At 46.9% G+C, this 26,523-nt stretch overlaps 1 protein-coding gene across 4 annotated transcripts in view; it reads right to left on the bottom strand.

Moving 5' to 3' along the window:
* EFEMP1 (EGF containing fibulin extracellular matrix protein 1) overlaps positions 1–26,523 on the bottom strand; it is a 131,712-nt gene that overhangs the window by 85,391 nt on the left and 19,798 nt on the right. For 3 of the 4 annotated variants that reach the window (XR_013984776.1, XR_013984777.1, XM_081001091.1), the window contains exons 6-7: positions 4,013–4,135; positions 2,630–2,749 (exon numbers count right to left, since the gene is read on the bottom strand). The exons of the other annotated variant lie outside the window; for it this stretch is intronic. Coding sequence is in view for 1 of the 3 variants with exons in the window: in XM_081001091.1 (XP_080857217.1) it covers positions 2,630–2,749; positions 4,013–4,135 (243 nt within the window). In the remaining 2 variants the exon portion in view is untranslated. The remainder of the gene's footprint in view (positions 1–2,629; positions 2,750–4,012; positions 4,136–26,523) is intronic. 4 annotated transcript variants of the gene reach the window in all.

Below are 26,523 nucleotides of genomic sequence, written 5' to 3' on the forward strand. Positions count from 1 at the left end.
AACAGCTGCCCTGGACACAGAATTGACCTGCACCTTCACTGATAGCTGCGAGTCCAAAATGACTCCCAGGCTGCGCACCTGGTCCTTCAGGGGCACACTTATCCCATTCAGGACCAGGGAGTCCTCCACACCCGCTCGCCTCCTGTCCCCCCAAAACAGTACTTCTGTCTTGTCAGGATTCAACCTCCATCTGTTAGCCGCCATCCCTCCTCCAACTGCCTCCAGACACTCACACAGGACTTTCACTGCCTTCACTGGTTCTGATTTGAAAGAGAGGTAGAGCTGGTCTATAGCTAAATAATACAGGTGGCATGAGACACCTGTATTGGGGTGGAGAACTTCAGGCACAAATGCATCTTCTAGACCTATCTAGCTGACCCTTGGGAATTCTCATTGGGCCAGACGTAACACCAACACACTAGCCAGGAGGACTTCCTTGGCAACTGCAAAGCTTCTGGGCGATCCTCTCTTTGTCATGAAGTGCTTACTTCCCTCCTCGAAAAATACATAGAGCTGAAAGAGGAAGAGGAATACTCTTTCCCACTTCCTCTTTCAGCTCTTTTCAATGCTCAGATCAGCACCTGAGCAGCTGAGGGAGGGAAAAGGGAGGAACAACAAATCCTCATTGGTCAGTGCTCATTGGGGACAATATTTAAAAGTGCAAATGTGTCAAGATTTGCCTTTTTTTGCTTCATGTTTATTCAGGTTTCTGTAAGGCTGCAGTTTTTAATCAATCAATTAGTTAGATCAGGGGTGAAGAGCCTCAGGGGGAACTGAAGTTCGCCTGCCAATTTCAGTGTCTCGTTTTTCGAATCTTAAGTTCAGTCTGCCACATCAGTTTGCATTTTTAAGTAGCTTTTTACTGTGAATTCCCCCCCCCCAATAAATTTATTTCTCTGCATTCCTCCCCAATATACACATCTTGCAAACCAATTTCCTCCAACACAATGTATTTTTGCATATTCATTTCACTAACATATGCATTTTAATGTACACAGTATTTGGCTGAAGAACTGCATTGCAAAATTCAGAAAACTGCAAATTTAAAAGGATGGCTGGAGGATTGCCTATGAGAAAATGTGGCCCAAAGGCTGAAGAAGGTTCCTTGCCCCTGAGATTAATTGATAAAACTTTCTTAATCAGCTGAAAAAGTGTCCCTATAAACTTTTAATACAAGCGCTTATAAACGCAGATGGCAAACAGCATCTTAAAAGAAACACAAAAAGGAATGCATTTTATAAGACTTTGTCTGCTGTAACTGTTCTGCAGATCGTGTAGGAAGAGAGAAGATGTACTTCTTACTTTAAAAATACTGTGTTAAGCCACGTGCAAATGTAATCGATAGACTAATTCACCAGAAAACTGCTAGGTATAGTAATTTAATTCACTGAAATTATAAATGCTTGTATGCATTACTATGTGTTTAAATTTGATTTGTTGGTAACTGAATTCTAGAGTGTTCTCTAGTAGTTCTCATGTGATTGGCTAACAATGGTCACATGGGAGATATCTATTGAAGGAGATACTCCATTTTATATGATGCAAGATGCTTTAGAATCCACTGTGAACACTGCTAAGTTGAATAGAGTGTTGGAGTGCTTCTTCTCTGCTTGAAAGACAGAGAGCAAAGCTGCAGGAGAAGGAAAAAGTGGAAATCCTTTATAGGAGCTGCAAGACATGGCCTAACTGAGATACAGAAGGCTGAAAGTGCTGTGCTCCGAAAAGAGAGGAAAACACAGTTGTTTGGAAGTTAGAAGAAGAGACTATAATGCTTGAAGAAGCATGTGACTATAAATATTATGTTTTAATTCATCTCTAGCTACAAGTTTCTGCAAGCTTTTGAATGTTAAAGTCTGGACATTGGTTTAATCTCCATAGAAGGGTGTCAGTCATATATCTGTTTTGAGTTTCTTAGGTGCGATTTCGCTACCCTTACTCCAAGAGAACTTCAAGGTCTATTGATCAAAATGCCTTTAACAGGTTGCACTCCTAGCTTTCAGAAATAGCAAATGCAGCGGTTGGGGAACCTGCGGCCCTCTAGATGTTGCTGGACTAGCAATGGCCAATGACCAGAGATGAGGGGAGCGGGAATCCACCCATCAGCCTTTGGAGGGCCAAAGGTTCTTCCCCTTCCTTGCATGAAACCAACAATGATTAAGCAAACTCCGCTGGCTTGAGAAGAATACCACAACAGAAAAACAAATTAATCAAACAACACAATACAGGCTAAAAACCATCTTAGTTCAACACTATCATGACAGGGTCAAGCATTTTAAACTGCTCTGGGCACAGCTTTCCAGGGAAGATTCTAGCAAAGAGAAGAAACAGAAACCGTGTACTGAGAAAACTCTCTGTTTTGGTGACCGAGTTCCTGGATTTGATTGGCAATTCTGACCACAAGCTCTCACAAAGTTATTAACAGAAACCCAATCGGAGGTAGACAATGTGGTGCCCTTTCGATGCTGTTGGACTACAACTCCTGTCAGGGATGATGGGAGTTGTAGTTCAGCGCCATCTGAAGGCTCCCATGTTGGATGTCTCTGCTCTACAGGATGGGACTGTCTATTCTGACAGCGGGGAAGCCTCTTCTTCTAAGTCCAGATCTGCCAATTTCCCCCTCAAATCTTACCTGCGCACGTGTGGTTGTCGGCTGCTAACTGAAAACCAGCGTTGCATTGGCAGTAGTAGCTACTGGGAGTATTCACGCACCGATGATGGCAAAACGAAAGGCGTGCGCATTCATCTATGTCTGGGTTGCCATAAAAGCACAGCATTTAAAAAAATAAACAAAAACAAAAAAATGGAGTTAAAAAAACTCACATTGCCACCATGGCTTTACTCTGACAAGAATAAAGGCGCTAAGATATGGTTATCAGATTTTTTTTTCAATGAATCTGGGGACACTTTTTTTTTTTGAAGCTGAGTAGCAACAGGGAGTCAGTAGTGGGGATGGTGAGGCAAAAGACCCTGGGCCCAAGCACACATGCATATTGTATAAAGGTGCAAAGCCCTTCTTTCACACCCTGTGAAACATAAATGCGCAGTTTTTTAAAAAACTGGGCAATGGCGTGCCATCCACCTGTGACTCCTGAGCCTTCCCTGATCTCCTTCCCCTTTCCCCCTTTGTTTTGACAGATTAGGGGAGGCTCTGGAGTCACGGGCGGGCAGCTGCCATGGCACCCGCCATTTGTCCTGCACCCGAGCAGCGAGCAGCTCCTGAAGCCAGCCAGAGTCAACTGCACTACCAGGCTGGCTCCGGGCTGCTGAAGCTGCCACTGCCATGTTTCCCGGGGACAGATTTGCAAATCTGGGGACATTCCGGGGACAGAATTTGTCCGGGGACAGATTTGTAAATCCGGGGACTGTCCCCGGGAACCAGGGACATCTGGTAACCCTATGTTAAGATGATGATTTGTCATCATTTATACAGCTCCTATAATTTTCTAGCCACTGCATGAAGATTTGAAGCAGAAGCATCTCTGCTTACAGGCTTGCAGTTTAGTAGGTATAACACAAAAGGAAAATGGGATGGCAAGGGAAGAGGAAAACATGAGCCCAGGCACCAATTTCTAGAGCTACTTAACACTTCTTAAAATGGCCAGCTGGACTAGACAGCTCAGAGAGGAGCCAAATGGCAGTCGAGTCAATGGAGTGTCTCTCCCATCCTTCAGTTGTAACCAACTGGAATGACTGCCAATAGATGTTGAATCAGGGAGAGAGAAAGAGCCAGGAGGGATGGAGTTAACCCTAAAACCTAGCTCCAATCACATGGAGGTTAATAAGGAAACCCACAAATACAAGATTCATGTATTTAACAATGGGGAAACATTGCAGAAGAACTTATAAAGAGGAATGACGTGTGGGCAGTCCAGTATAAATCTACCACCACTGTACTATCTGCATCAGTGGCCTGTTGCAGAATACACCTGTAAAAAAAACCCCAGAACTAGTTAGGGAGAAAGGCCCTTAAACTTTACTGCCAAAGAACATCTTGCTTCTCCACAGTACTTACCGACACATTGGTCCCCTCGCCTCTGATACCCGGCTGTGCACTGGCAGCTGAACGATCCTCTTAAGTTGACGCATATCTGATCTACCCTACAGTTGTGGGCGCCTGTCGCACATTCGTCAATATCTTTTGAAAGCAAAGAAACAAAAACGACAGCATGGACTTTAGGGACTTTGGAGGTGCAGTCCTAACTTTTCTGTTCGTCTCCAGAACCTTGGGAGAAAGTAGAAGGCAGCTGAATCCCATATTCAAGGATGGATTCTCGTGTTGATGGAACCGTACAATCAGCTTGGAGAAGCGAATATTAAGAGGGGACATGCTAAGGTAAAGGTAAAGGGACCCCTGACCATTAGATCCAGTCGTGACCGACTCTGGGGTTGTGGCGCTCATCTCGCTTTACTGGCCGAGGGAGCCGGCGTACAGCTTCCGGGTCATGTGGCCAGCATGACTAAGCTGCTTCTGGTGAACCAGAGCAGCGCACGGAAACACCGTTTACCTTCCCGCTGGAGTGGTACCTATTTATCTACTTGCACTTTGACGTGCTTTCGAACTGCTAGGTTGGCAGGAGCAGGGACTGAGCAACGGGAGCTCACCCCTTCACGGGGATTCGAACCGCCAACCTTCTGATCGGCAAGTCCTAGGCTCTGTAGTTTAACTCACAGCGCCACCCGCGTCTGAGGGGCCTTCAAATACCCGAAGGACTTGTTCTCCACTGCTCCAGAAGGCGGGATTAGAGCCAAAGAGAGGAAAGTAGATTGCGGCTAAACATTAGGAAATTCCTAAGGGTAAGAGAAGTGAAACAGTCAAACAGACCACCTTGGACACATATTTGGCCTCTCCGCTGCTGAAGGATACGCAGCCACTGCCAAGGATGCCAGGGTTACATCCTGCTGCACAGATCCTGCATGGAGAAGGAAGTCAGATTAGATGACTTCCAAGGCCCTTTCTAGCTCTATGATTCTCTGACTATTGCTTCCCTGTTCCTGGATCCCAGGCTGTACTGTTTGCTGCAAAGTTTTATTGAGATTCTCGCGATACAATAAAAGGAAAACAAACAGGCTAATCTACAAGAAATAATAAAAAAGGAAACTAAAAAGAAAAGAGAACAACACCATTCTCTCTCACTGCTATATCTGTGTGAGTGTAGGGAGGCGGTTGGAAGATGGATGGCAGCTAACAGATTGAGGTTGAATCCTGACAAGACAAAAGCACTGTTCTTGGGGGACAGAGGGCGGGCTGGTGTGGAGTACTCCCTGGTCCTGAATGGGGTAACTGTGCCCCTGAAGGACCAGATGCGCAGCCTGGGAGTCATTTTGGACTCACAGCTGTCCATGGAGTTGCAGGTTAATTCTGTGTCCAGGGCGACTGTCTACCAGCTCTATCTGGTACGCAGGCTGAGACCCTATCTGCCCGCAGACTGTCTCGCCAGAGTGGTGCATGCTCTAGTTATCTCCCGCTTGGACTACTGCAATGCACTCTACGTGGGGCTACCTTTGAAGGTGACTCAGAAACTGCAATTAAACCAGAATGCGGCAGCTAGACTGGTGACTGGGAATGGCTGCCGAGACCGTATCACACTGGTCCTGAAATATCTTCATTGGCGCCGAGTACGTTTCCGAGCACAATTCAAAGTGTTGGTGCTGACCTTTAAAGCCCTAAATGGCCTCGGTCTCGAATACCTGAAAGAGCCTCTCCATCCCCATTGTTCAGCCCGGACACTGAGGTCCAGCGCCGAGGGCCTTCTGGTGGTTCCCTCGCTGTGAAAAGTGAGGTTACAGGGAACCAGACAAAGGGCCTTCTTGGTAGTGGTGCCCACCCTTTGGAACACCCTCCCAGCAGATGTCAAGGCAATAAACAACTATTTTACTTTTAAAAGACAACTGGCCCTGTTTAGGGAAGTTTTTAATGTCTGACGCTGTATTGTTTTTAATATTCAGTTGGAAGCCGTTCAGAGTGGCTGGGGAAACCCAGCCAGATGGGCGGGGTATAAATTATTATGATCATCATCATCTTAACTTTTATCTTATACAGATAATTCCTCTCTTCTCTCACCCTTTGAGGTCTCCCCTTCTCCGCCTCTCACACAGGGTCCTTCAACCTCTTCTTCACCTTCATCGCCTTGCAATTCCATCTGTGAAGTCTCAGGCTGTAATGTTTGGATAAGCACCTGCCTTTCTACAAACTGATGTGATCAAGCCACAAGGAGATCCCTGCGGGATCAGACCATAGCTGTCAAAGTTTCCCTTTTTTAAAGGGAAATTCCCTTATTCCGAATAGGATTCCTCACAAGAAAAGGGAAAAGTTGACCGCAGGCCCATCTGGTGTGGCACTCTCCTTCCCACAGTGGCCTATCAGGACAGATAAAAGAAAGCACTTCTTTGTGCATAGTTGGAACTTTGAAATACGTTCCCAGAAGAAGCAGTGATGGTCACCAACTTGGGTGACTTTCAGAGAGGATTGGACTAATTCATGGAGGGATAAGGCTCTCAGTAGGGACACGGTGGGGCGCTGTGAGTTAAACCACAGAGCCTAGGACTTGCCGATCAGAAGGTTGGCGGTTCAAACCCCCGTGACGGGGTGAGCTCCTGTTGCTCGGTCCCTGCTCCTGCCAACCTAGCAGTTCGAAAGCACGTCCAAGTGCAAGTAGATAAATAGGTACCACTCCGGCGGGAAGGTAAACGGCATTTCCGTGCGCTGCTCTGGTTCGCCAGAAGCGGCTTAGTCATGCTGGCCACATGACCTGGAAGCTGTATGCGGCTCCCTCGGCCAATAAAGTGAGATGAGCGCCGCAACCCCAGAGTCGGCCACGACTGGTCAGGGGTCCCTTTACCTTTTATCTTTAAGGCTCTCTGTGGTTACTAGTCACAATGGCTGCCTGATGGAGGCAGGAGTGAATGCTGCTGGGATCAAATCCAGCTTGTGAGCTTCCCAGAGGCATCTGGCTGGCCATGAGGATGCTGGACATCATCATCATCATCATTTATTTGTACCCCACCCATCTGGCTGTTGACTTCATCAAGCAGGACTCTTCTGATATTCTTACATTCTTAATGGCTTGCAATTCTTCTCTCTCTCTCTCTCTCCCCCTCAACCCCAGTAGAAGATTCAGCACTCTGCATCACTGTAATGGGTTTGTGTGTGGCTTCCCAGATTTATGCCTTTTATAATCCGATGCAGCGCAGTTTGACAGCAGTTTCTTCTGGCACTCGGCACCAACTGGAAGTCTCTAAGCTGAATAAACAAATTCCTTGAAACTAGTTTACAAATCCCACTTGAACTCTTGGTGTTTGTTCAGGAACTGGGGACCAGTGGCATATTCCGGGTGGGGACATGGAAAAGAAAAGATGGATTCTTTCTCATGCAAAATGAAAACAAACTTGACCCCCCACCACCACACACACAAAAAGCCAGATCACAAATAGAATGGACTGTTTTGACTCTATTCTTCAGGCTTGCTCCCCCGACACACACACGCACACTCTTCGAATGCCCAAATATTTTCCTACATGCTTCCTTTCTATATGACAGCTCAAAAGAAACTTTCCTCCGCCCTGACTCAGTCCTTGAATTGATGGCTGTTATCAGTTCCTAAAAGCTGGCTTGCTGCTGGAAAAGTACACAGAAGAAGACGGGCAGGTGGAATGCAAACTTTGCATTAACTCACAAAATGCCTGTCATTGCGACCAGTGTGCTTGTGTGCGTGCATGTTTATTATATGGACAGCTAGCATCTTGCAAAGACCTGTATGATGTCTGTGTCGAAAGAGAGTTGAGTTGCAAAGATCTGTCTGGCAAATGAATGCTTGTGTACAGTGGTACCTCGGGTTAAGTACTTAATTCGTTCCGGAGGTCCGTTCTTAACCTGAAACTGTTCTTAACCTGAAGCACCACTTTAGCTAATGGGGCCTCCTGCTGCCGCCGCGCCGTCAAAGCACGATTTCTGTTCTCATCCTGAGGTAAAGTTCATAACCCGAGGTACTATTTCTGGGTTAGCGGAGTCTGTAACCTGAAGCGTATGTAACCCGAGGTACCACTGTACTGCATTGTGTACTGGCAGTGTTCGTCTGCATGTGTTGTAAGCAGAGCTTGTGGGTCTCTGTAGAAGAAGACTTTGACCACACAAAGGTCAGAATCACAACTGTTACTTTATCAACTTTTGCCTCTGGCAATGCGGCCCCAGAAGGCTGTCTATGAGAATAATAATAATAATAATAATAATAATAATAATAATTATTATTATTATTAAACGTGGCCCTCGGGGCCTCTGCTTTAAGATCCTATGGTAGGAAGGGAGACAATTGGTCCTTCTGTAGGAACACAGGAAATTGCCTTTAGCTGAGTCACACCATTGTTCCATCTAGCTCAATAAAGCCAGCAGCCCGCCAAGGTTTCAGACAAGGGATTTTTCCCAGCCTCAACTGGGAAGGATTGAACCCGGGACCTTCTGAATGCAAGATGGGTACTCTGCCAGTAAGCTACAGTCCTTCCCTGTAAAATCTGAGCAGCGCAGCCAGGGGCACCCAGAGACCATGTGGCTTGTCCTGCTTCCCTGCAATATGAGGGCTACTCAGCCAATCACAGCCAGAGGCCTCGTCGCCCCTCCGAACCCTTTGCCATAAAATTCCATTGCAATTTGAGTGGGGGTTTTTTTGCAGCGGTCCCCAAGACTTTAAACACCCCCCCTTTAGAAACAGTTCTTATAAATTCAGTGTGGTTATGAATACTACAGTGGTACCTCAGGTTAAGTACTTAATTCGTTCCGGAGGTCCGTTCTTAACCTGAAACTGTTCTTAACCTGAAGCACCACTTTAGCTAATGGGGCCTCCTGCTGCTGCCGCGCTGCCGGAGCCCGATTTCTGTTCTTATCCTGAAGCAAAGTTCTTAACCTGAAGCACTATTTCTGGGTTAGCAGAGTCCTGAAGTGCATGTAACCTGAAGCGTATGTAACCCGAGGTACCACTGTATTAAGAAATCCTTCTCCAAACTGCCTTGCAACCTGCTGAGGTTTATGAGATAATATAGAAATACTGCGAGAAGTGTTTCTTTTGCAAGTTGGGGGGTGTGTGTGAAACGACTCCAGCCCCCCCCCCGCGCACTGTGGCAGAATACAGATTGGCTTGCACCGCCTCGCACTTGTTCCCACCAGCTTCACTAATAGCTGCGCTCCAGCGACTTCCTCTCATTTGCCAAAAATGTACCCAGCGCTCTCTCACGAAGTGATTTATACTGTTTTGTCCCCTTCCGTTGCTGACTTTGGCAGGGCGCTCGTCATTCTGTGCTGAAATTCTGGGTGAGCTGGCTTTGAGCTCTCGGAAGACCCTTCCTTTGAAGCAAGCTGCTTTTAAAAAGTCTTGTCAGTGCCCCCCAACTCTCCCCCGTCCTTCCAAGCTCGCTCTCTGCCACCTCCTCGGATCCCTTTGCTGGAACCTCCACCCTAAGAACACACCGACTTGAGAGAAAGTCCACGGATTCTGTTGGAACTTGCTTCCAAGAAGAAAGCACGCTTTAGGATCTCTTTCTTTCTCTCTCCCTCTCTTTACATGCTTGGCTCCGTTCCCTCTGGCTGTGACTCACTCTTCCCAAAACCCCTGACTCACGCTGCTCGCTCCCTTATGTAACATTTTAATCTCCGCCGGTTGCTTCCTACAACCAGATAATCACAACAGCGCCTGGCGTTTCCCACTGGCCATTTACACTTCAGTGCAATTATTCCCCCAGCTCAGCTCTTTTATGTAACCAAGCCACGGGGTTGCTTCGATGCCCTTTTAAACCTGTGTCAATCTGGAGCCCATGGTTACGGAGCAACACACCCGAGCCAATCCAAGCATGCGCTGACTCTCATTATTCTTGGTCGCTAGCTGCCGGGCTGGAAAACCCCCGAGTCCTCCTTGCCCGGGCACCTCGCTATCTAAGGCTGGCACCTAAAGAGGACATGCTGTAGAGGCAGGTACCCAACTCCCAGCTGGGAGAGAGCCCAGGGCATATAAAGAACAACAACACCCCAGATACTTGTAGGCCAAGGCCTACGGGACCGCCTCTCCCAATATGCCCCACGGAGGACCTAAAGGTCCATAAATAGCAACACCCTAGAGGTCCCGGGCCCTAAGGAATTCAGATTAGCCTCAACCAGAGCCAGGGCCTTTTCAACACTGGCTCCGGCTTGGTGGAACGCTCTGTCTCATGAGACCAGGGCCCTGCAGGATCTGATTTCTTTCCACAGGGCCTGTAAGACAGAGTTGTTCCGCCTGGCCTTTGGCTTGGAATCAATTTGATTCCCTCCCTCTCTTTCTTTTTTCCTTTCTCCTTCTGTGTTGGAACTCCTATTTGGGGACTTCCCTGGCTTTTTTCTGGCCCATGTAGGACCTGTCTGGATAGTTACCCTTGGTGAAGACTTGACGTTTTTATCCCCCAAAAAGTTTTTGATTGAGTTTCCACTGAAATGAGGCTGCATTTTAATGTTTTAATGTTGTATTTTAATCTTGTTTTTTAAGCTGTATTTCAATCAATTCTTTTTATATTTGGTGTTAGCCGCCCTGAGCCCGGTCTTGGCTGGGGAGGGCAGGGTATAAATAAAATTATTATTATTATTATTATTATTATTATTATTATTATTATTATTGGAGACGCTGTGGCTATTCAGGTGTGGCTGGGTCACAACTCCCATAATCCTTGACCACCGGCCATGCTATGGGATTTGAGAGTCCAACAACAACTGGAAGCTAAATAGGTCCAAATTCAATACAGGCAACTCCCCATTTACGCACGTTCAAGGCACACGCTACCATGCCGAACCCAGAAGCGACCCCCCCAAACGTCAGAAAAACGTCACCAAAAATGGGCGGAACAGAGCAGGGGTGAAATGGGTTGTTTGCAGGCTTTTCCAATGGCGTTTCAAATCTACACGATTTCACTCCGATGCATAGTGCCTTGGAATGTAATCCCCAAGTAAATTGTGACTGGGAGAAAGCAAACTCTTTGGGGTGGCCCAACTCTCTTAGCTTTAGGGCCATCACAGTAGAGACCCTGCTCCATTTGTATGCAGGTAAATGTGCTGCTGGAGGAGACTCTTGAGAGTCCCATGGACTGCAAGAAGATCAAACCTCTCAATTCTGATGGAAATCAGACCTGAGTGCTCACTGGAAGGACAGATCCTGAAGCTGAGGCTCCAATACTTTGGCCACCTCATGAGAAAAGAAGACTCCCTGGAAAAGACCCTGATGCTGGGAAAGATTGAGGGCACAAGGAGAAGGGGACGACAGAGGACGAGATGGTTGGACAGTGTTCTCGAAGCTACCAGCATGAGTTTGACCAAACTGCGGGAGGCAGTGGAAGACAGGAGGGCCTGGCGTGCTCTGGTCCATGGGGTCACAAAGAGTTGGACATGACTAAACAACTAAACAACAATATGTGCTGCAGGGCTCCTTTGACAATTCTCTGTGTGTGGTTTTTTTTAAAAAAACGATTGCGTCCTAGCAGAGCGATCTTCTGCATGTTCTACTGTTTTCACTGGGGCTTACAGTACAAGGTGTAAGTTGGGGTCCTCCACATGATATCTGTTGGACTACAACTCCCATAATCCCCACCCAGTATTGTCAATGGGCACAGATGATGAGAGCTGTAGCCCAACACCATCTAGCGGGCCACAGGTTCCCCATCCATGGCTCTGGTAAGTCTTTAGGACTGCAGTCTCAAAGATCTCTGAAGCAGAAAGCAGATACGATTCTGGCATGTCCCAGCCTTTCTCAACCTGGCACCCTGCAGATGTGTTTTGGTTTTTTTTTGGACTACAACTTCCATGAGTGCTGGGTAGGGCTGCCGGGGGTTTGGAGGGCACCAGGTTGAGGAAGCCTGGGAGATACCAATACAGTATGGGGAACAAACTCTTCTGTGGATGCAGAACAAATGGGCCTCCAGTCTCCTGTGCTGCAAAATGCAGTCTGCAGGGGGACAAATACCCCTAAACATTTTGTGAATCTTTGTGACTTTGTCCATTTACTGTACAGTCATACCTCGGGTTACAGACGCTTCAGGTTGCGTTTTTTCGGGTTACAGACCCTCCAAAACCTGAAAGTACCGGAACGGGTTACTGGTAGGTTTCGGGGGTTGCGCATGCGCAGAAGCACTAAATCACGCTTTGTGCATGCGCAGAAGTGCCGAATCACAACCCGCGCATGCGAGCAACCCGAGTGTCCACTGTATTTATTTTTCCTGATTTGAACTATAAAATGGTGATCTTCTTCAGTCAAAATGAGAGTCACTGGTGGAGAAAAAGGAGTGCGGGGGGAGCGCACCGCCCCTGGCAATGCGATCCCGGTTCGGGTGCCATAATGGCTGCCCCCCCACCTGCTCTGGGTGCCACGCCCCCGCAGGCAACATGCCACGTCCCCAGGATGCGCACCAGCCCTGCCCCCACCTGCTCTCTGCCCCCCCCAGTGCCAGAGCATGGAGCTCTGTCACTGATGAGAGTACCGCTAAAGATTTTATTTTAATAGAAAAAAAAGCACTGGTGGCATCTATAGGAACCTAACCTTTGGCACCTGCACTGGTTACTTGACCTGAAACAAGAGGCCAGCAGATTTTGGCAGTGTTCATTTCTGCCTTTTAAGCCGCAATCTTATTCCCAAGCTACCTGAGATCAAGCCTCTAGGAAATCGACAGTTCCCAATGCACAGAATTGTATAGGATTGCTCCACCTTTGGAAAGAAAAGAAAAACTGCATCTGACTTTCTGCAAGCTTCAACCTCCACTCCACCCCAGTAAATATCCTCCCATAACTGTGCAGTTTTTTGTTCTTTGCAGGACAGGCCTTTGAAGAGTCCTGGCGAATTACCGTATGTCTACTGTTTGAGGGAAGCGTTTCCCAAGAGCTGAAGGAAATCCATTCAACTTCTTCTGCTTCTTGTGACGACTGCACTTTAGGATGGTGGTGCCCTGACATGCCCTCTCTTCACATTCCTCCCTTATATTTCTTATGGCTAAAGCCAGGCTCAGCGGCTATAGGCTTCCCTGGACCCTCCCTTGATCCCTTCCTTGCACTTCGCAGCAACACCAGGAACCTTGCTAATCCTCCGCTTTCCTCTTCTGCATTAGCAAAGCTATCTGCAATCTCTGTCAAAGGCTTTTCTTTTCTTCATTTCCCTTGCTACTTCCTTCCATGTTTGGAATGTTGCACATCTGGGCTTAATGCCCAGACCACTTTTAACTCCTTGGTTTTGGACGCTCTGGTTTTATTTATTTATTTAATACAATACGAAAATGTCACCTACTATCTTCGAATCAGGAATCAGCTCTAGGTTCGCATCCACATCGTACCTTTAAAACACACGGCTCCCCTCCCCCCCGCAAGAATCCTAAGAACTATGGTTTATCCCACCACAGAACTACAATTGCCCGAACGCTTAACAAACTACAGTTCCCATGAGTCTTTGGGGGGGGTAGCATGTGCTTTTAAATGTGTGTTGAAAGTGCTTTAAATATATGGCATGGATGTAAAGTAAAGGACCCCTGGACAGTTAAGTCCAGTCAAAGGTGACAATAGGGTTGTGGCGCTCATCTCGCTTTCAGGCCGAGGGAGCTGGCGTTTGTCCACAGACAACTTCCTGGTCATGTGGCCAGCATGACTAAACCGCTTCTGGCGCAATGGAACACTGTGACAGAAACCATAGCGCATAGAAACGCCATTTACCTTCCCGACGCAGCTGTACCTATTTATCTACTTGCGCTGGTGTGCTTTCGAACTGCTAGGTTGGCAGGAGCTGGGACAGAGCAACGGGAGCTCACTCCATTGTGGGGATTTGAACTGCCAACCTTCTGATCGGCAAGCCCAAGAGGCTCAGTGGTTTAGACCACAGCGCCACCCACGTCCCTGTGGCGTGGATGTGGCTGATGTCAAAAGGACGGTGAAACAGGTGCTGAAATCTGTCTCTCTAGGAAGCCAACGGGACCCAAGGCTAGTTAACTTGGGGTGGGTTCTGCCCTAGGGAAATTAATGACTGCCACCATCATTATTTCACAAGACACAAGTATTATGATTTATAACAGAGCTTTCCAAACTGTGTGTCGCGACACGTTAGTGTGTGGGTTGCAGTGTGTAGTTGTGTCATGCGAACGCTCCCCGTGCTCCTCCTGGAGCCCGAAAGGGGTGAGTTTAACCTCTGGTTTGCTAGTAAAACTGAATTACCATGTCACGAAATAATGCATGTCTAAAAAGTGTGTCACCAGGGCTGGTTTTTCCCAGCTGGAGCTCAATGGAACGCAGATCCAGCACCTCTCAGGTGGGCGCCATTGCCATTATAAGAGAAGCGTTCATGGTGAATTTCTAGAAAAATATCCCTGTGTGCCACCAACAGGAAAACTTTGGAAAGCTCTGATTTATAAAATGCAATCTTGTGAGGGATGCCTTTTTGCTGGGGACTGAATTGCAGGGTCTTGTGAATCTGCACTGTGCTGCAAGCTGCCCAGAGTGGCTGGAGAAACCTAACCAAATGGGCAGGGTAATAATAATAATAATAATAATAATAATAATAATATCCATTGCTTTATTGCTATATTTTCAGTGTTTTTATGAATTTTTAAAATGCGCTTGTATCTTCTTTTTCTGGTAATCCACTCGGGCATAATGAAATTTGACGTAGAGCAGGATACAACTGCAAATAATAAATGCATTTTGACTCCCATGTTGCAAATGAGCCTATAAGCGTTGGTTATGTTTAACTTTGGCATCATGATCTGAATGCTATGGTGCAGTTTATCATCAAGATGTCGAAAGAGCCTCTTGCCAGTTATGTTAATGCTAGCAGTCAAGATTGTGAATGGGTGGATAATAATGATAATAATAATAATTTATTATTTATACCTCGCCCATCTGGCTGGGTTTCCCAGTTAGCAAAACTGGGCCAACTTTCTCTTGCAGGAGTTGCCTCTTTAAATCTGTTCCTTTCACAGATGAAGCAAGCACGAAACCAGCGCAGTGTGAGCACAGCTCTTAACCCACCCACGATGACCAATAAATGTTGGAGGATCGTCAAAGGAAAAATAATAATGATCAGAGATAAAAGAGTTCCCCCTGCTTTCCCTCATGGCATATCGTCTTCAGAACTAATATGGAACATTTCCATGGATTTCGTTCAGCACCATATACTTCCCAAAAGCAAGTTCTTGAACAGGAAAAGAGAGCACGGCAGCTAAATTAAATTAACGTCACCAAATTAAATTCCCGGTTCATCACTGCAAAATTAAGCAAGAGAGGGGGAGAGAAACACAACACACACGCACCCAAATCAAGTCATCGTGTGCGATTTCTTTGCTTATGTAAGTTAATAGAAAAGCTATTTGCCATTTGATACGAAACTGCCACTCTTCGTTGAAAGACAGCCAGCAATCTGATTATGCTCTAACGGTGTCCAGAATTATGTGATTTTCTTTTGTTGGGTTTGTCGTTTCCAGTTTGGTAATCGCTTCTGTTTTTGTTTACTTCTCTCCTTGGAAACCTAGGAAGGAACCAGCAGGCCAGACATAGGGGACCTGTGGCCCTACAGATGTTGCCAAACTACATCTTCCATCATCCCTGAACATTCACCAATCCTGGCTGAGGGCTGTTGGGAGTGAGAGCCAGACAACATCTGGAGGACCACAAATTTCCCCATTCCCTAACATCTGGAGGACCACAAATTTCCCTATCCCTACTAGGCTGAACTTAGCCCAATAGCCACCTATTAAGTGCTTGCCAGTTCCTCTGTTTTACTCATCCAAAACAGGGAGCAAAAATGGGAGGTTTATTGCACTTCTGGTATGCTAATGAACATGGCTAGAGTTCATGGAATCATAGAAATGTAGAGTTGGAAGGTACCCGAGGGTCATCTAGTCCAACCCCCTGCAATGCAGGAATCTCAACTAAAGCCATTCCAACCTCTGCTTAAAAACCTCCAAGGAAAGAGGGCCTATCACTTTCTGAGGGAGTCCGTTCCACGGTCGAACAGCCTTACCATCAGAAAGTTCTTCCTGATATTTATTCAGAAACTCCTTTCTTGTAACTTGAAGTCAATGGTTCGAGTCCTATCCTCTGGGGCAGGAGAAAACAAGCTTGCTCCATCTTCCATGTGACAGCCCTTGAGATATTTGAAGATATCGTATCTCCTCTCAGTCTCCTCTTTTTCCAGGCTAAAGATACCCAGCTCCCTCAACCGTTCCTCATAAGGTTTGGTTTCTAGAACCCTGCTCATCTTGGTTGCCCTCCTCTGTACACCTTACAGCTTGTCAATTCTACCGCATGTTTTTTTTATTTACAGTGGTACCCCTGGTTGCGAATGGGATCCGTTCCAGACGCTCGTTCACAACCTGAAAAGAACGCAACCCACGTCTGCACACGCGCGGGTCGTGATTCGCTGCTTCTGTGCATGCGCGTGATGTCATTTTGTGCATCTGCGCATGTGCAAGTGGCAAAACCCGGAAGTAACCCTTTCTGGTACTTCTGGGTCACCGCAGGACGCAACCTGAAAACGTGCAACCTGAGGCAAACGTAACATGAGGTATGACTGTACGCATATAAAACCAGGAAATGATTCTGGAACCGAGTACAGTGGTACCTTGGGTTACAGACACGTCAGGTTACAGACTCCGCTAACCCAGAAATAGTACTTTGGATTAAGAACTTTGCTTCAGGATGAGAACAGAAATCGCATGGTGGTGGTGCGGCGGCGGCAGCGGGAGGCCCCATTAGCTAAAGTGGTACCTCAGGTTAAGAACAGTTTCAGGTTAAGAACGGACCTCCGGAACAAATTAAGTTCTTAACCTGAGGTACCACTGTAACACAAGACATGCAGTAGAACATGGGTGGGGAATCTCAAGTCCTCTAGGCCTCTCTTTCTGGCCCTCCGAAGTTTCCCCGGGGCCACACAACCTATCTCATAGTAGCCACACCCCATAATCCTAATATTTTTGCCTGGCTGGAATGGGTTGCATCCAACTAACTCTTGCGCAGAGGAGCGCCTCAGGATTTCCCCCAGGCAACCCTTATCTCTCAAGCCCTGCTCAGTGTCCCCAAGTACTTCTGCCTCGCTGTAATGTGTGTCTCTTGCTTGCTTAGATAGGGGGTGGAGAAGTGGGGTAGGGGGGTGGGGTGGGGAGACAACTTTTGTGTGGCTGGAATGGGGCCAACTACACAAGATTTAAGAGCCAAACCCATTGCCCTGCCTACTTCTGCTGCTTATCCTTGTGACAGGAACAAGCCAGCAGAAAACCACACCAAACAAGTCAATTTTAACTCTTTACAGTGGTACCTTGGTTTTCAAACGCCTTGGTACTCAAACACTGCAAACACGGAAGTAAGTGTTCCAGTTTGCGAACTTTTTTCGGAAGCTGAATGTGCTCCATTTTGAGTGTTACGCTTCCGATTTGAGCGCCACACTTCCGTTTTGAGTGTTAAGCTTCCGATTTGAGTGTTACGCTGAGGTCAGTCTGTTTTTGCTATTTAATTTGCGTTTTTGTGGCTTTTTTTTTGTTTTTGTGGTTGTGTAGAACCCAGTTCAGCAACTGATTGATTGATTGGTTCATTGTGTGACTGCAGGACATTGTTTACTGCTTTCATTTTATGGATCAATGGTCTCATTAGATAGTAAAATTCATGTTAAATTACTGTTTTAGGGGTTGTTTTTAAAAGTTTGGAATGGAGTAATTCATTATGAATTACTTTCTATGGGAAAGTGCACCTTGGTTTTGGAACGCTTTTGGAATGGACTTCCGGAATGGATTAAGTTTGAGAACCAAGGTACCACTATATTAGCAAACAAACAGGACCAGGACCGAAGTGTCAGGGCTAATGAGCACAGAAGCTCATCTCCAGCAGATTTTGTGCCCAAGAAGCAGTTGCAGAGACTTGAGATCCCTACATCCCCACAGCTGCCTAAGTCTCCTCCTTTTCAGTGCTTTTCTGAAGTAATCTGGGACTATGCCTGCGTGACGCTAAATTCTCTGCTCTCTTCATGTGTCTCCTGGTTCTGGGAGACCAGAAGGAGGGGAGCTGGTCGCAGCAGGAGGGGGAGACACATGCCTCTTCACCAGCTGGACTCATCTCTGCCTCTTTGCCTCCCTCCTCTCCCTCTTCAGCTTCTTCCTCTGAGTCTGGACAGCTTTGTGCCACGGACTCCACCCACCCACAAAGCCCTGTTACCTCTTCATATTCCGACACCTCTTTTCCCCAGTCTTCTCCCTCTAATCACTCATTGTTGTCCCACCACCACTCCCTGGGCTATGAGCCTTCTTCCCCAGCTGGTTCCACCAGCTGGTTCCACCATTTCTCTGTGCCCAGCCAGTCTGTGACACCTTGCCCATGTGGCCCCCACATGCTTATTCATGTGGCCCTCAGGCTGATAAATATTCCACACCCTTGTTCCAGAGCCACACAGTATTCCGAGCTCTTGAATAAACGCCAGTTGGAGCAGACCAAACATTGTGGTCCCCACCTTTAACAACATTAGGGCTGCTCCCCCTTTTTACTGGCCCTGAAAGTAAAGGTAAAGGGACCCCTGACCATTAGGTCCAGTCGTGACCGACTCTGGGGTTGCGGCACTCATCTCGCTTTATTGGCCGAGGGAGCCGGCGTACAGCTTCCGGGTCATGTGGCCAGCATGACTAAGCCGCTTCTGGCGAAGCAGAGCAGCGCACGGAAACACTGTTTACCTTCCTGCCAGAGCGGTACCTATTTATCTACTTGCACTGGTGTGCTTTTGAACTGCTAGGTTGGCAGGAGCAGGGACCGAGCAACGGGAGCTCACCCCATCGCAGGGATTCGAACCGCCGACCTTCTGATCAGCAAGTCCTAGGCTCTGTGGTTTAACTTACAGCGCCACCCGTGTCCCTACTGGCCCTGATACTGCATCTCTAACCACAGTCTGACGCCCAGAAAAAAGCAGGCAAAATCCTTCTTGCCCAGTTTGCCAACTTTGGCTGGCAGCACCTCTCCAGATCCCCCCCCCCCCCAGAAATGCCAGGGACCCACCCTGGTTTTGCAGGCAAAGCAGGGGTTCCAACCCCCTCCCCAAATGAATCATGCCAAGAGCATCCGGAGCCCCTCTCTGAAAATGTTCTGTGAGTTCTTTTCGGGCGGCTGCGAGTGCAATTTAAGTTCAAGCCGAGCTCGGTTGACAGCTATCAAAAGCAGGAGCCTTATCTCAATGAGGATATTGTTTTCCAGCTGCAGTCATGCTATCTGCTGGCAGCAGCCCCCTTTTCTGAAATCTCTACAACTCCCTGAGTAAATAAGTAGATTCCTGACACGGTTCCAACTTCCAAAATATGCCTTTGAAGGGCTCAGCCAGCAGCAAGCCGCAATGATTTCCCCACCGCCGAACATGTCCATGTGAGACTCTAAGCTCTCAGTTAGATAAGAAAGGGGACTGAGGCTTGTTCGTTTTCAAAAGGAGACAACTAGGGCCGTTTTCGAAAGATAAGAAGCCATTGAGGGACTCTGTCAGGACATGAACGGTCTGATTCACAGTGTGCATCAGCACAGGTTGGATTAAAATAATCTGGAGGCAGCTTGGCCTCCCTTGCCCGAGTGGTTATGCTCCAGTTACACTGAATAGACTTTCTCGTTCATCCCTAATTGCAAATCACTTGGGGTCAGACAGACAGTGTCACGTCTATAAGAATGATCCTCTTAGGGAGCAATCCTACAGCAAGATCTGCTGGGATAAGTAGGGTTAGGATACAGCAGTTTTCTGGCTGAGCCAGTGTGTGTGTGTTTGTGTGTGTGTGTTTGTGTGTGTGTCTGCACAACCGGCATAATTCCTGATCCTTGGCTCAGCTGGAGATATGCTAACATATCTCCTTCGCTCCGAGCCCAGCTAGGTGAGGCTAAATTCCAGAACCTAAAACTACCTAACTGCGCTGCAGTGGGAAGAGAGAGCTACATGAGACAGGATTGTGGTCTGATCTGACAAAGCTATTTGTGTATCTTGATAGTCTCCAAAGGGGCAACACCTTTTCTTCTCTTTCTGGCGCAGGGCAACAGACAGGCCCACACATACCAAAGAGCTTAGGAGAGAAAGGGAAGGAGGATTTCTGCCCGGTATCGCTTCTGCCAAGTGAAACTCGCAGACGGAGTTTGGCTGAAACAACGCACACACTTTGCCCCAGGGCTATGAAATTCTGTTGACCCGGGTGCAACGGTAGAACAATGGCGTTGCCAAGGAAAACAAGCAGAAATGCATACCGCGGCACAATAGGATTCCTCAGAGCTATGACAGGGCAGGTAAGATCTGCGGAAAAGAGTGCTGTTGGCCAATGAGGCAGTCCAGGAAGAATTTCTCAATGTCACCTGTCAAAGGTAGGCCCATGGAAGCACCTGGGCTGCAACTCAGGGGTAGGACTCATGCTTTGCAAGCAGAAGGTCCCAGATTCTTCATTTCAGCAGCCTATTTTTCATGGAGAGAGTTGCTTTGTTGCTGCTTTTGTTAAACAACTGTTGCTTAGAAACCACGCAGTGGCCAACCTGTAAACCTTGTTTTGCCTTCTGCACAACCATGCAGATTAATTTACTAGGATCCCTTTGATGGACCTTTAAAAAATAACTCTTAAGCTCCTTTTAACCGAAGTATTTAATGTCATAGAAGAGGCAGTCTGCATTCTCTCTTGTACCAGACAAGATACCTCTTCAAAATTGGTGCTTGCTGCATGCTGTGCAGACGTGATATGAAAACAAAGCATCCAGATGAAAATGTATGCTGATGGAAACCTATTAAAATTTACAAAAGGTAGACCTCTTTTTAAAAAAACAACAACAAAAAGAACAACAACTAAGTGACTAGCCAAGTCGTACCACTTTGGACTGCAGGTGGTGGCGCAAGTCTTGTTGAGAAAGCTCACTGATGTCAATAATTCTCTGCGCATGAAAAACTAGGATGTTTTAAAGGGTGGCTTTTGAATAGCCTTTGCCCTGACATGCTAGCTTCCCTGATGATGGTGGACTCCAGGTCCCATGAGCTATAGACAGCTTGGCCGGTGAGTCAAGGATGATGGGAGATGTAGACTAGCAATATCTTGAGGAGCCCAGAACCCTGATACGTTAGTTGAAGAGGGGGAGCACTCAGACCTGCGTTGCAAAGGAGCATTCCATGCGTAATCCGTTCCAGAAGACTGTTCGACTTCCAAAACGTTCAACATCCAAGGCGCGGTTTCCGGTCGGTTGCAAGAGCTTTTTGCACTCAAGCAGAAGCAGCGCTGGATGTTCCGGTTCCAAAAAACGTTCGAGAACTGGGTTTTCGCCGTTCGGGAGCTGAAACGTACAATAACTGAGGCGTTTGAGAACCGAGGTTGGTCTGCAATTGAATCCACCTCTCAAGATTAGGGTGTCAGAAGAGGCATACAGTGGTACCTCGGGTTACATACGCTTCAGGTTACAGACTCCGCTAACCCAGAAATAGTGCTTCAGGTTAAGAACTTTGCTTCAGGATAAGAACAGAAATCATGCTCGAGCGGCGTGGCGGCAACAGGAGGCCCCATTAGCTAAAGTGGTGCTTCAGGTTAAGAACAGTTTCAGGTTAAGTACGGACCTCCGGAACGAATTAAGTACTTAACCTGAGGTACCACTGTATTTCAATATTGATAAGGGTTTTGTACCTGCCTATTCAGAAGTAAGTCCCACTGCATTCTGCAGGAATGCAGCTTTCTTTTATTACATTCTTGGAAACTTTTGAAATGGTCAAACGGAAACAAATACAATTTTGCGTTTGAGCAGCTGACCTAACAGCAACAAGGCTTGAAATGTTTTGTTACCAGCCTTGGTTCACTTACTGATTCCAAGGAAAATCCTTCTCCCGCTCCCATCAAATGGCTGCAGGTTTGCACAAGAAATACACTAATGAGCTTGAAATTTAAATTTCATCACCACGGGAGCTAATTTGTTTTGACAGATAAGGAATGCCAGGTACTTAATTTATTATTATTATTATTATTTCTGCCGGGCAACGTTTTTCCTCTCCAGCTATATATAATTATATGGGAACGGATTCACTCCATGCTAATATCTGAAGAGAGCTTGAAGGCCCAATCAAAGAACTGTACAGTGGTACCTCGGGTTACATACGCTTCAGGTTACATACGCTTCAGGTTACAGACTCTGCTAACCCAGAAATAGTGCTTCAGGTTAAGAACTTTGCTTCAGGATGAGAACAGAAATCGGGCTCCAGTGGCGCAGCGCCAGCAGGAGGCCCCATTAGCTAAAGTGGTGCTTCAGGTTAAGAACAGTTTCAGGTTAAGAACGGACCTCCGGAACGAATTAAGTACTTAACCCAAGGTACCACTGTAGATGCATCACTAGTAAAGCAGTTTCTGGGCCTATCTTGTGGTACAATCCTACACACGTCCACTCAGAGTTAAGACCCACTGAATTTAGTGGGACTAACTCCCAGGGAAGTGTGTATAGGACTGCAGCTATAGATAGGGAAGGGCCAAAGCTCATTGGGAGAGCATTTGCCTTGCACGCAGAATGCCTCATGCTCAATCCTCACCATCTGGGAAAAGTCTCACGCATTTGCGCAGCCGACATATCATACCAGCAATCTTTCTCTCTAGCCCTCCAGTATAATTCCATCTTTCTTCAGTCTCGGAGCGCTGTTGCTTATGTAAGCAAAATGGCATGGCCCACACCTGAGAAGAAGGTACTACTGCGCTTGGGAGAACCACAAGGTTTGCAGAAGTTAAAAAAAAATCTTCAGCAAAAATAAAATAAATGCTCTGATGATGAAATCCCTTCCTTTCCCCATATCATTCCGATACGGACTGAGCATGCTCAGTGGCAACAGAACACGGACTGACTGTTGAAGCCGCTAGAATCCGAAACTTTCTAGGCAGGGGACTAAAGTCAACAGCAAAGCAATCCCGACTTACCAAACATGACTCTTAATGGAATACCGACACTACAAACTCATAGACCAGTCTTTTCTCAACCTTGGATGTTGTTGGACTACAACTCCCACCATCCCTGACCAGTGGTCTTGCTAGCTAGGGATGATGGGAGTTGTAGTCCAACAACATCCGAGGACCCAAGGTTGAGAAAGGCTGTTGTAGATGTTTTATATCATTGTAACTGCCATAGCTGCCCCTGGCCTGCCTTCCCCTCATTCTTTAACAGATACTACTTGGTGATGGTTTTCTATTAGGGCCAAACACACGCACCTTTCCCATTTTGTTAACGAGATTTTTTGACTGCATTATAGAATGAAATCCTTGTCAATTTCATGTTAATTATTGCCAATTAACACTTTAACTTATAAAAAACCGAGTCTCTTAATGCATGTTGCTTCCCCTGTGTCCTTTGCTGGCCTTCAAGCCTATGTCCTCTGTGCTGCCAAATTACACGTGACAACAAGCGGATATTTCCACACTATACTTAACAATGGGGGAAGCCACTTCTATCATGGTTCGAGCTCAACGGCATGGCAGCAAATAAAACACAAAAATGTTAATTGGTATAGAAGCCATTTTATAATCACTACATGGAGGCCAAGCTGCTCAATCACTCTATAATTTGCAAATCCCTTTTGTATTTTTAGTTCAGTCAAAACATAACATTGCACAAGGTAAAGTGGAACTCTTCGGGATATAAGCATACTTCCTTAACATACCTTTCCAGAATATCTTCACATTTTTTCTCTGCTCATCCACTTAAAATTACGAGAATATCTGTGATGGCCTGGGATTCGGACTCAGACGCTGAACCTGAGGAATCCCAGCCTGCACAGGAGTCCCCACCTCCAGAACCAGCTGAGCCGGGGCTGGGGCTTGAGCCTGAAGGGTCCTCACCTGTGCTGGGTCCTCAGGTGCAGGCACCAGCTGAGTCTGCTCTGGCTCCTGAAGTGATGGAGGACCTATTGCCTGCAGGTGCTCCACTCTCAGCCCCATCAGAGGAAGCTGAGGTTGCCTCTGGGTCCGGTAACCCTCCAGCCTCTCCTGAGCTACAGAGGCTCAGGGCAGAGAGATGGAGGGAACTAAGTTCCCACAGGAGGAGTGCTCGCCTCCAGGCCAGGAGAGGTGAGTCACCTGTGCACCGGGGCCGCCCTATGCCTCTGGGCAGATAAAAGCCAGCCAGCCCCAGTCCCAGGTTGCGGGAGCAACATTGTTGGTAGCCTGTTCCTGCCTGAGCTCCTGACCTCACCCAACTCCCTGCCTTGGACCCAGCTTCAGCTTTGACAGACTGCCTCCATAATGCACCCTCGACCTTGGACTGGACTCGGACCTCACCGCACGGTTAACCCTCGGGACCAGCACAATATCCATCTGTTACAAGCCATCTATAAAGAAAGCAAATCTGGGACAACTGAACCCTTTTCAGACTTGCGCCATGCAAAACTTCTCTCTACGTGATGGACTGCAACGTTTCTGCAGGCTGTCATCAGCTAGCCTGTCAAACCATTGGCTGAGCTGCTGTGAAGTCATGGGGTTACTTCCACACCTAACAGTTTAGTCTGAAGTTGCCACGCTATTTGTCCACTTGTGAAATGAGGAATCCATCTGATGTACAACTGTCTGTTGTGAAGAAAGCGCAACTGAAGCTTTCAAGGGCTCCTGCACTTTTAATTAAAGGTTACCTATTTGCAGGTCCTGTTTTGTTGCTTCCCCTTAAGCCTGACCAGAGGATTTGTGAACAGGAACAGGAAGTGGTGTGGGGAAAATTAAGAGAAATAATCTAGCTAACCGACTATTCACCACAGATTCTCTACTCAATCTCAAGAGGAGGCAATAAAACGGGTAGGGCCTGCAAATAGGAAACTTTTAATTAAAGGCACAGGAGTCCTCAAAAGTTTAAGTAGAGTTTCTTTGTACTGGATAGGCTTGTGCTCCACTGCACATCAGATTGGCTCTCCATTTAAAGCATCTTAGGCAGGGAGATATATTTTTCTCAGTGTCTGCTAAGATGATCCTTTTAATTGAAGTTGCCAAGGCCTGAACTAGGGATCTTCCGCACGGCTTTGCCACTGATTTCCCTGTATCCCCCCCCCCCCCTGCAGATTAGCAATTGCACTTTGCTAGTGAGCTATTCCCCCCCCCCCCTCCAGCTCTGATCCTTTGGTCAGAGATCCAGTCTGAAGCTTGCCAGCATTTCAAACAAGCTAGCTAATGAACAACATTTGCATGAGTGTACACCCACCACTCCCCAGGATAAAATTCCCAGGATGTTAGCAATGGTAATTCCCTTTTTAATTTTTTTTTTTTTGCACAATCAGGAATGGGGCTTGCAACAATCCTGTAAACTCTGGAGGCTGTTTCTCATTGTGTTTGTTTGTATAAATAGTTTACTTTAACATCTGTTCCTCCAGCGCATATCATTTTTGTGAAAGAAAAGACCTGGAGCCAAATTCTGCTTTTGATTCATAAACACTTGTTCTAAGGCTAACCAGTGGGGGATCCAAGTGCACGTCAGCAAAGCAATCTTCCAAGATTTGGGCTATTGATTTTTCTTTTCTTTTTAATTCTCTGGCTTCAAGAGAGAGAGAGAGAGAGAGAGAGAGAGAGAGAGTCCTTTCTATCTACAGTAATTATATTAAATAGTGGTTTAAATGGTCATAATCGAGACAAGCTGTATGAAATAGCTGTAGTTCCTTTCTCGGTATTCATAGAGGCAGCGCCAACCTCATTTACCAACAAACACGTCACTCTCAAATTAAGTTACCATTAATGGAATGCTCTCGTGGGGTTTATTTTATGAATCAGAATATAAACATGTTGGATGGAATCCTTACCCTAGAAAAACCACTGCCCAAACCACCATTGATTTCCACGGACCTCAAACTTCTTCTGCCCTGGCCAAAGGATGTAAGAGGCTCAAATACAATGCTCTTTAAGTCACAGTTGATAAATAAGCAACGATGTGTTATAGGACAGTCCCGCACAAGCTGTGAATGTCCAATATATACGCTACTTCCTAGATTATATAGTACAAGTGTGCCTTGCAACAAAATCAGAGAATCAAAGAATTGTAAAGTTGGAAGGGACCCTAAGGATCATTTAGTACAACCTCCTGCAATGCAGGAATCTCAACTAAAGCATCCATGACAGATGGCCGTCAAACCTCTGCTTTAAAACCTCCAAGGAAGGAGAGTCCACAACCTCTCGTGGGAGTCTCATCCACTCACCACCAGAAAGCTCTTCCTGATGTTTAGTCGTAACTTCCTTACTTGTAACTGAAGCCATTGGTTCGGATCCTATCCTCCGGAGCTGGAGAAAACAAGCTTGTTCCACACTCCGCGTGACAGTCCTTTAGATATTTGAAGATTGTGGGTTAAACCACAGAGCCTAGGACTTGCCGAAGGTCGGCAGTTCAAATCCCCCGCAATGGGGTGAGCTCCCGTTGCTCGGTCCCTGCTCCTGCCAACCTAGCAGTTCGAAAGCACGTCAAAGTGCAAGAAGATAAATAGGTACTGCTCTGGCGGGAAGGTAAACGGCGTTTCCGTGCGCTGCTCTGGGGTCTGCCAGAGAGTGGCTTAGTCATGCTGGCCACATGACCCGGAAGCTGTACGC

The sequence above is a fragment of the Podarcis pityusensis genome, assembly GCF_964106645.2.
Source record: "Podarcis pityusensis genome assembly, chromosome: 3".
Lineage (NCBI taxonomy): Eukaryota > Metazoa > Chordata > Lepidosauria > Squamata > Lacertidae > Podarcis > Podarcis pityusensis.